The 11,203-nt window shown below is 46.1% G+C and overlaps 1 protein-coding gene across 2 annotated transcripts in view; it reads right to left on the bottom strand.

The window, feature by feature from the left end:
• The window catches only part of Pla2g4e (phospholipase A2 group IVE), a 70,964-nt gene extending 60,030 nt beyond the window's left edge, over positions 1-10,934 (bottom strand). Inside the window, exons 1-2 of one of the 2 annotated variants that reach the window (XM_029470209.1) lie at positions 10,754-10,934; positions 10,037-10,197 (exon numbers count right to left, since the gene is read on the bottom strand). In XM_029470209.1, coding sequence (XP_029326069.1) covers positions 10,037-10,171 — 135 coding nt within the window. In that variant the 5' untranslated portion in view covers positions 10,172-10,197; positions 10,754-10,934. Of the gene's footprint in view, positions 1-10,036; positions 10,293-10,753 lie in introns of those variants that run through there. The other variant, XM_021156839.2, reaches the window with a different exon arrangement.
• Positions 10,935-11,203: the final 269 nt, after the last annotated feature.

Consider the following 11,203-nt stretch of genomic DNA (forward strand, 5'->3'; position numbering starts at 1 on the left):
TCCAGATGTTTCCAAGTCTGAAGACCCATGTTTGCTATCTAGAACCCACACGGTGGAAGGAGAGAACAGCCTACAAGCTGTCCTGTGACCTCCACATGGGACCACAGCACACTGTCACCCACTACCTCCCCCACACTAAAGATAATGTTAAAAACAAACAGAAGGGCTGGAGCCATGGCTCAGCAGTTAAGAGCACTGACTGCTCTTCCAAAGGTCCTGAGTTCAAATCCCAGCAACCACATGGTGTCTCACAAACATCCGTAATGAGATCTGATGCCCTCTTCTGGAGTGTCTGAAGACAGCTGCAGTATACTTACATATAATAAATAAATCTTACAAACAAACAAACTGCAGCACAATACAGGGAAATAAGCAGGTAATTCCAGTGTCTACATACTAAACTTCTCTGTCGTCAGACAACCATACAGAATACGACCAAGTTGTAAAAGTATTTGCCAAGAGACTAGGTGTGGTGGCTCACACCTGTGATCCTGGGCAGGTGAATCTCTGGGAATTAGAGGCCAGCCTGGGCTACACAGTAAGACCCTGACTCAAAACAAAACAAAATTAACAAACAAACAAAAAAGAAAGGCAAAACGCATGGTGGATTAGTTTTCCCAGTAAACAAAAATCTCTTTGAAATAAATAATGAAAGCAAACAATTAAATAGAACGACTTAGAGAAGGGTGGGGTAATGGCTTGGGGTGGGGTAATGGCTCGTCCGGTAAAGTACTTGCCATAAAAACATGGGGACTTGATTTAGTCCCCAGAAAACACATTTCTAAAAAAAGCCAGGGGTGGTAGAAGCACTTGTAATCCCATCCTGGGGAGGTAGAGACAGGCAGATCCCTGCAGCTCACTGGGCAGCCAGCCTAATCTTGTTTGTGAATTCCAAGCCAATGAGAGAGAGGGAGGGAGGGAGAGAAAGAGAGAGAGAGAGAGAGAGAGAGAGAGAGAGAGAGAGAGAGAGAGAGAGAGAGAGAGAGAGAGAGAGAGAGAGAGAGAGACTGAGAGAGAGAGACCCTGGCTCAGATAAGCAAAGTGGAGGCTAATATCCCTCAGGTGTGCATACATGTTCACACATGTATACACACACACACACACACACACAAACCCCAGGCAGAAAGACTGAAGAAAGATTTGCTGCCCACTGGAGTGGTCTGGAGCTATTGGGGAAAGAAATTTTTGCTTGGCTTTCCAATGTTCTGAGCTATTAATTTAGGGCCCGCCTGAGCTACAGAACCAGTTTAAGACTAGCCTGGAAAATGTAGTCAGACTATTTGAAAATAAAAGTGCATGAGGCCCTAAATTTCATCCCTACACTGTAAACAAGAATACCCAGACAAACCACCTCGGAACAGCAGAGCCGTGGGCTGGAGCTGTGTAGGGAGAACCTGCCGAGGAGATCCTGAGAAGATTCCTGTGCTGGGCAAGGAGCAGCCTCTTATCTAGACAGTCTATTTCAGTTGTGCAGTTCTGTTACTCTCTTGCCATGCCCGGACTCTGAGGACAACTGTAACCCTTATAGCTGCTTGTGAGCCTGTGGGAGAGGCCTTGGATGCTTCCTGTGACAAATGTAATTGGAGCAATTTCACTTCTTAGCAAGGACAGGGCCAACCTAGCCGAGAAGAGAGAGCTACTTGAGGGAGGGGAAGCTTTTGGGCCCCTGGAAGTGAGGCTCTGGGGGTGCTCACTTACCTTCCTCAGATTAGCTCTATAACTCATCGCTCTAACAGCTTTGGCAAAAACATGAAACCCTTTGTCCATGCTGGCCAACACATCCTCCCAAGTGACACAAATGACATCTAGGAAGCACCTGCAGTGTGGGGGTGGGAGACACCAAAAGCAAACCAAAGATACCTCTGACCAAAAGCCTGCAGCAACTTCAAAGCCTGCAACAACTTCACAGGTGGTTGGAGAGGCAAAACCCTCACGACAAACACAAAGGAGAGCACATGTAGACACATATGCTAGGTAGCGTTAGGCAATTTATTTTCTCTGATTCATTGTTTCCGTGTGCAAAACTGGGTCAATAACATTCATGTCACGAGCTAGTTGTATGGCTATACGCTCAGAACACTCATGTGTTCTCTCTGTGTCTCCATGTGTGTCTCTCTGTCTCTGTCTCTCTGTCTCTGTCTCTCTGTCTCTCTCTCTCACACACACACACATACACACTGGTTGCATCACTACCATGCAGAGTCTGATAGATAACAAATTTTAATATCATGTAGCAATCAAGAGCTTTATTACTTTTTCTACAGGACAGATAAATGAAAGAAACTAATCGTAAGAGAGCTTGAAGGACATTAGGGAAAGCTTCAATCACTGACAACAAAGATATTTGAATGCCACCCCAGGGCTTGGAACTATGTTATAGATTCTAGATACCAAAATTTATGTGAAACCTGTATCTCCCAGTGAAGTAGATTTACTAGATAAAGAGTAAATAAACACCAATCATTAGCAGTAGCTGTGCACGGATTGAGCTGGAGAGCAGGGTACAATGAAGGGCCATGGCAGGGACAGCCTGGCTCTGGCTAGGGGAAGAATCAGGGTCTCCCAGAGCAGGTAGCCTTTATGCTGTAGCTGAAAGGGAGCTGCAGAGAAAAGCCTCCCAGACAAAGAGCACAACAAATGAACTGAGAGTCAGGAAAGGCTGGCAGACTTAGGAAGTGTCTGGGGCATCATGAGAAATGAGGTAAAAAGTAGCTCGGAAGGTGGGTCACATGACTCTGAAAGCCTTAGCTAAAAAAATAAATAAATAAATTTGCATTTTATCATAAGGGATGGATGCCATTGGGAGGTATGAAGCAGAGAGGTGACTTAAGAGCACTCTGCTTGGGGAGAGATATACAGGCTTGGCAGGATGGAGAGCGGAAGAGTTGTTGCAAGTGGCTCAGGCCAGGATGAGGGATCATGAGAAGCAGTAGGATGCAAGGCTGACTGAGAGGAACCTACTACATGTGGTGATGGAGAGGACAGAAGGATGAGGCAGAAGGTACCTAGTAGGCGTCAGTGACCTGGTCTGACACAGAGGGATAGTCTTGAAGAAAACTTCCTCAGGTACCAGACTGGAACTTGATTGAGTGACTGAGCCTTGAGCTGGATCTTGACCTACAGTCAAGGTGTGGGGGACAGACTTAGACTCCAGGAGGGTAGGTAGGCAGCAGAATCCGGAAAACGAGCTTGCCTCACTATGCGTAGGTGGCCCAGAGTAGGGCGGGCTTTGCCAGGAGGGAAGGGTGTGAGCTGTGGACCATGGGGTGTGAACCTTGCAGGGTGGGAACTGAGGTGTGGCCTCTGGAGTCAAGTGCAGATAGGAACTTTGATGGTGGAGATAGTGGGAAGCTGGGAGCTTCTCTGGGAAGCAGCTGGCCCAGCGAGCATCTTCTGGGAAATGGGGAAGCAAGCTGGCCTGGAGACTCAGCATCCTGAAAGCACGTCTGGACCACCTCCTCTGCGCTCAGGAAGACAGCAGTGCAGCAGTGCTGGGGTGCTTAGAGAAAAGAGCTCTTGGCTCTTTTTGTAATGAACCAACACTCTTCCTTGCTGGTTAATTACAACCTTGTCTTTTTTTCATTCTGCTTCTGCATGTTTGCTGGCTCTGTTTTGGGGCAGGTCTTGCTATAACGGACAGAGGCTGATCTTCAACTCCCAATAATCCTGCTTCTGCCCCTCAAGTGGCAAGATTGTTAGGTATGTACGGCTGTGCCCAGCCTTCTGCCTCTTCTGATCTTTCTGCAGCTGGGTGTCTGATGGTAGACAACCGGGGAATGCAGAACTCTGCCTCTTCTGTCTCTGCCCTATCCATTGCCAATTTCACCCTGTGCAGTGGCTTTTTTTTTTTTTTTTTTTAGATTATTTGAAATACAACTTTATTCTGATTCTAAACGAAAAGAATGGGAATGACAGTAACAAACAAGATCTCCCCACTGGATGTTGCGATGGGACTGCAGCAGTCTTATCTGTGAGATTCAGAAAGGAAACAACTCTGTCCAAACAGCTAAACATGCAAGTCCAAAACATGAAGGTATGTCTAACTGCCACATTCACTCCAAGCCCATTCATCTCCTTCAGCATCCCAATGAAGTACACGATCTGCTTAGCTAAATAAGGTAGCACACGCTCTGCACCGCTGACATCACAGGACANTTGCCTATAAAACTAGACTTCTGATGCAGGACTCCAGCTTCACTTTGTGGCTGGTGATGCAAATCAGTTGGCACAGTGCTAGCCTCTCGGGTGGAGAAATGCTGGATTTGACCTTCAGCTCTACATAAACTGGGCATAGTAGCACAGGCCTGTAACCCAGGCACTTGGGAGGGAGAGGCAAGAAGATCATGAGTTCATGGCTATCTCAGCTACATAGCAAGTTCAATGCCAGCCTGGAATGCATAAAATCATGTCTCAAAAAAAAAGTCATTTGTGGGCTGGTGAGATGGCTCAGTGGGTAAGAGCACCCGACTGCTCTTCCGAAGGTCAGGAGTTCAAATCCCAGCAACCACATGGTGGCTCACAACCATCCGCAAGGAGATCTGACTCCCTCTTCTGGAGTGTCTGAAGACAGCTACAGTGTACTTACATATAATAAATAAATAAATAAATCTTTAAAAAAAAATTCATTTGTATTCTGCTTCATGTATTCAAACAGATTATCTCCCTACTAAGTTACCATCTTGTCAACTCTCTACATGACGTTTCTACTTGCAGGTATCTCATATTTCAGATGTCCGAGACAAGGACGGAGATATAGCTCAATGGTTGGACACTGGTCTAGCATGTGCAAGGCCCTGGGTTCAGTTCTCTGCACTACAAATGAAACTAAAATGTCTAAGACAGAAACCTCCGGTCCCTTTTACCCCAAGTCACTTCTACTCTAGTGTCTCTCACCCAATTATTGGAATCTTGCAGTTTCTAAAGGAAAAAAAAAAAACTAAGCAATATCTGTGATTGCTTATTTCATAGTCAACTTATCACTGAATCTTGTGGGTTCTATTTTGAGAAGGGGTCAAGAATCTGCCCATTTCTTTCACCCCCTAGTCAGGCCACCATCCTTGGGCCACAGCTAAAGCTGCCATATTTGTTTTCCTGGATCTCCTGTCATCAGGTGTCATCCTCCACTGATGTCCTAACACACAGATGAATCGATCCTTAGGCTGAAGCCCTCCAGTGGCTCTCTCTGGACCACAGAAGGAAGCTAAGAAGGCTGCTTCTGCAGTCTCTGGACCACTGACATCCTGATCTTCCCCTGCTTTCTGCCCACCAGACACCCTGGTTATCTGTTTCTAAAACCAATGAAACTTGCGCCTACCCCAGGGCCTTTGCACTTAGGAATGTGTTCTTTTTGGAACACGTTCTCATCATTCCTCACATCCTCACATCACATTTTCATTTAAATGTTAACAAAATATCTGCCACACTGTCTCTGTGGCTAGTCACATGCTGACACACGCCTTGTCCTTTATATCATAATAGTATTGTATTTATTCTCAGGCTGTCCTACCAGCGGACATGTAGGTTGCATGAGAGCTGGATCTCGCATGACTTGCTCAGTGCTCAGTGCTGTCTCCCACTCCTGAAACAATCCTAGGCACATTGTAGGCACTCAACACATATTTGTTCACCAAACTAAAAAAAGAAGCCGCCTCTAATGTGCTTCCTGGTTTTCTCAGGAGAATGTGGCAAGCCTGAGAACAGTTTCCCAAGAGCACAGGGCAGGGAATGTAACTCCAGGGAGGGAGGCCCAGTCGTCCTGATGAGCTGGGATTTACTGGCGGCTACACACTGTCCAGAAAGAAGAGTTTGTATGGGTGGTTCTAGACAGAACCCTCCAAATACCAAAGCAGAGAACCGAGAAGAAGCCATTTTAGAATTAGTGAGCTGTTCCTTCAAAAGCTACCATGTGATTATTATCAAGGACTCCATGTACACCATATGTGCCCCCATGTCCCTAGTCACGCACGCCCCCTGCAGAGCTGGCTAAGGCTGTGGCCATTTAATCTCGACACATTTTACAAAGGTCTTCATGGATGACCACCTGACCAGCCTCTGAAAAATATCATGGAAATTGACAGTTCATTATAGAGCCCAACGTCTCTATAGAGTACCTACGTGCACACTGTGGAATATTAACCAAGCCATAGGGTTATAATTATGAAGTTCCAGAGTTATAGCTCAGTACTAGAGCTATCTTTTTTTCCCCCCTACCATTTTTGATGCCCTCGGTTTGATGTCCACTACCACACCCAGAAACACAAAAATGTAATTATGAACTTTAGGCTTTAATCTAAAAAACATACCTTAATTTTAATGTATGCCTTGGGATAGATATACCCAAATATTATAAGCCTCATTGCATAATATTATGTAAGAAAAATTGAAGGTTTACAATATATCTGCCTCAACATTTTCCAAACATTTTAAGATAACTATGATTGATGACAATTAAGGGAATATTTGCCAATAACTAATACAGGAGTTTGAATCTTCCAAACATGAAGAAATGATAAATGCCTGATAGCCACATCTACTTAAATGTCACACTGTGTCCCATAAATATATGAAGCTGCTATGTGTTAAAAATACTTTTGGTTTGTTTAGGTGCGTTTTATGTGTGTGTGTGTGTGTGTGTGTGTGTGATGCTGGGGACCGAGCCCAGGGCCCTCCCTGTACAAGTAATTTCTGGGTAAGTGTTCTACTGCTGAGCTCTCATCCTAACCTCCAAGTATATTTAAATAGTTATTTTTTTTAAAGATCTGTTTTAATTATGTGTATGCATCTGTGTATGGGTGTGTTCATGTGAGTACAGGAGCTCAAAGTGGACCAAAGAGAATGTCGGGTCCCTGGAACATCACAGTTCTCCTCCTGTACTGCATGACAGCAGACACCATCTCACCCCTCCTGTCCTGTCTTGCCCCCCCCCCCCATCTTCCCTACCTGGACTCCAGCACCCCTTACTCTATTCTTTAGTAGTTTCATTTTCTACACGTACAAGGCGGTACACAATACACTATTGACTGCTGGGACATCTCCCCAGCCCCCTCTAATATATTTTAAAAGAGACTTTAAGTCAGGCATGCTGAGGCAGAGACAGGCAGACCTCTCTGAATCGGAGGTCAGACTGATCTACACAGTAATACTTTGTAGATTCTTTTTTCCCACCCTCCCTCCCTCTCCTCTCACCGTCCGGGTTCACCTGTAGTTTCATCACTACATAGGCGAGAAAGAAGGTTGGAGGGGAGAGAGAGATGAAGATCCCTGAGTCTAATTTCTTTCCTTTTGTTTCTCCTTTAAGCCTGAGTACTAATAAGCCTCAATTATCCCCTGAACGACCACCAACCACCAACCGTGAGCATCAAGGCTCGAAAGTTTTTGCACCCTCAGAAAAGTTCCCAGAACTCCAAACATCACACAATCACAGAAATTAGCTGCATCTGAAAGAAAAATCATGTTTCTGCTAGAGCACAAGGCAAATCCTGGTCAGCTGCTGCAGGCGTCCCAAGCAGCCCCACATCCCACACCTGGATTCAAATCTTCATTCCTATAATATTTCTGTGTGGTTTTTTTTGTTTGTTTGTTTGTTTGTTTGTTTTTTGTTTTTTTGAGACAGGGTTTCTCTGTATAGCCCTGGCTATACACTTTGTAGACCAGGTCGGCCTCGAACTCAGAAATCCGCCTGCCTCTGCCTCCTGAGTGCTGGGATTAAAGGCATGTGCCACCATGCCCGGCTTATTTCTGTGTTTTTAAAGAAACCAGAATTCCAGAACTCTCATATACAGTGCTGTGTAGAAAAACCTTATCTTAAAAAAATAAATAAGTAAAAAACAAAACAAAAAAAGAAACCTTAGAAGCAAATCTTAAGTTTAATTAAAAATTTAAAAATTTTAGATTAAATGTATTTTATTGTATTAATATCATACATGAAGTGATAGTCACAAAAATGAAATAATAAAATAAAGTATAAGAATTAAATGTCTGTGGTGGCCTATGTCCCGGATAGGTGGCCTCTCTGCTACAAAGCAGATGGAAGAAAAGGGCATCACAGGTTCCACGTCATTCCTAAATGCCAATACATGTGGGAAGGACAAAGGCAGAAGAGAAGAAACCCAAGGATGGCCTCCATTGCTCCCTCAGGTGCTGGGGCCCTGGGCTAAGCAGCTTATCAACTGCCTACCTGCTTTTTCTCCATCCATAAGGAAATAGGAAGACCAAGGAGTTGAGGACCTCTTCTGAGCTAACAGGAGGACAGATGACAGAGCAAGGGGTGGGGTCCTATCTGATTCCCCAGTGTGCACCCAGGCTCTCACCCATTCCAATGAGACCAATACTAAACCGCTGGGCCCTAACTGCTGCCATCACCTTTTAACTGAGCCTCTGGGAGTGAGTCAGGAGGCATAGGATGCTGGGCAGGCAAGGACAGGCCAGCGACTTCTTTACCAAGGCAAAGGGGAGGAAGGCTGTCCCAACTCCTGCCTCTCCTTTTTGCATAGCAAGAGAATGCCTAGCTGGCATCCCCTGGGGGCTCTTGGCTGCTCAGCATCTGTGACTCTGAGAAGGGTCACCATAAGAGGTGCCACCCTTCTATAGAGCCATCACTTTGGTTAAGGGGTGGAGCCATGTTCTCCTGAGGGTGGGGTCACCCACAGCATCCCTCACAAGGCTAGGATGCGTGTATGAAGCTGCAACTTCCAGGAACAGGTATGATGACCCTGTGGTCAAAGCTCAGGATGGATCCACCCAGCCAGGGGCCAGACAGAGGGGAGACGGGAGACCAGTAAGGTCTGTAGGAGGTGAGGGGTCCCCAGCCTCTGCTCCTTGTGAGGGAGACCTAGGCCAGGCTCACTGCGTAGAACTCAAAGTATGAATCACCATTTCATCCCAGATCCCCAGTGACAAGCAGAGGGAAGCAGGGAGAGGGAGCTGACACACTTTGGCTTTTGTACAGTACAACATTTATCAGATAGGACTTATTTAAGATGTTACTCCCTTCTCAGTAGCATGTTGCCACACGAACGGCACTGCTGTGTGGACTGCATATTTGAGCACTTGGTACGGTATGTTCCAGGCACTACGCTGGGTCCTTCACCAGCATGGCCTTCTTTCTTCTCAGTATCTCATGAATAGAAATAGATACCCATCTGTCTGAGTCCCTGTTCTATCGATGTGAAGAGACACCATGACCATACCAACTCTTAGAAGAGAAAGAATTTAATTGGAGGCTGGTTTACAATTTTAAAGGCTTAGTCAATTTCTAGCATGGTGGGAGCTTGGTAGCAGATTTGGCAAGCATGGTGATAGAGACTTAGTTGGGAGTTATATCCTGATCCGTAGGGGGGGTTGGGGGGGAGGCAGGGGGTTGAGGTGGGTTGGGAAGTGGGGACTGGGCCTGGCAGGGGCTTTGAAACCTCAAAGCCCACCCCCAGTGACACACTTCCTCCAACAAAGCAACACCTACTAGTCCTACTTCTACCAAAGTGGTCCACTCCCAGGTGACTAAATATTCAAATGTATGAGCCAATGGGGGCCATTCATATTCAAAACCACCTGTGTGACCTTGAATAGATTCCTTAACAAGGCTGAAGTGAAGGCTCTGGTGGAACTCCAGCTCCAGGGGATCTGACTCCCTCCTCTGCCCTTGTAGATAACTGTACACACCTGACATACACAAACATAGTCACACACATACATATACAAACCTTTTTTAAAATCTTTAAAAAAAAAATAGATGTCTAATATCTCCAAGCTTTTTCATCTCACTAAGTGCATACATGAATCCCTGCCTAGCAGAGTATTGGATACATAGCAGGATACACTCATTCAAGGGTTACAACTTCTGTTAGCTGGTTTTCTGAACACAAAGAGGTAAAGACAGGTAGGTTGATGGGGTTGGAGAGGGATCACCTCCAGAAAAAGAAACAAATTAACAAAATCTGAGCTTTAAACTGCAAGAATACATGTGATCTTATTCAGTCAGGAGGGGGGCGGGATCAAGTTTAAGGGGACAGGAGCCTTTCCCCTCAGAAAAAAGACATACCTGAGAGCTGCAAGAAGCCATGGGAAGTAAAGGTGAGGGCACAGCAGTCTGTGGGTCCTGTGCATCTTCAAATTCACTGCAGTTTCTTCCTGGCTTGCTGTCTTCTTCTCCTTGTGGATTCTGTGGGACAAGCATGCTGGTCCCCAGGCCATGGTGGCCTTCTGAGGCGTGGGTCATCCCAGCCACGTCTGCTTTATCGGAGTGTGGAATAGACTGCATAGAGCTGGAGCCGATTCTTATCCTCAGGGAATTTCAGGAGAGGTTTGGGAGAAAGGAAAGGTGTCAGCAGGTTCCTCCAGGAGATATGTCAGATAAATTATTAAGGAGGGAGGGAGGGAGGGAAAGAGGTCACAGCTTCGCTAAGGGAGCGCCGGAAACATTTCGAGCAACCCGGTCGGCACAAGTAAAAGAAGGTTCCCTGGTGTGCACAGGGTCAGCACGCAACAAGGACTGAGCCGCCGCCCCACACTAGGCTAGGGGAGACCGGCTTTGCAGAGCTGCGATTCAGGCTCGGGGCTGTCTCCAGCTCTGCACTGCAAGAGCTATTTTTAAGCGTGAAACTCAATATATCCCAGAGAAAGGGGAGGGGGGGGATGGCGAAATGCCTGAGGCTAGCCGGATCTAAAGGAGACTTGCATTCTCATCCCATAAAGCCATTGCTCAATTGTTGCTCCTCACCCCGCATCTCTGTTTTGAGCTATGAAAACAAATGCCCACCTCTAGGCTCCCAGCTGATGGTGGAGACTGGTCATTAACCTTGCCTCTCATTTCGTCTGGCTTGATAAATGATATGATGACGTTGAAAGAGAATGCACCATGGTATTATGTTTAAAAACACAAAAACAAAAGCAAGCCAGGTCCTCTAGAAGAGCAGCATGCGCTCCTGACCGCAGAAGCTGAGCTGCCTCTCCAGCTCCATCTTGCAGTGTGCTAACACAACACGCTCGCTTAGTTTTTTTCTCTTTTTCCTTTCCCCCAAATTTTTTAAATATATTTTACATCCCAATCACAGTCCCACTCCCTCCTCACATCCCAGTCCCGCCCTTACAAAACCCTTCCCCCATTATCCTCTTCCCTTCTCCTCAGAGGCGGGGAACCCCCTTGATTACTCTTCCAGCCTGGAGCATCTACATGTTAGGGGCCCACATGAAGACCAAGCTGAACATT

The sequence above is a fragment of the Mus caroli genome, chromosome 2, assembly GCF_900094665.2.
Source record: "Mus caroli chromosome 2, CAROLI_EIJ_v1.1, whole genome shotgun sequence".
NCBI lineage: Eukaryota > Metazoa > Chordata > Mammalia > Rodentia > Muridae > Mus > Mus caroli.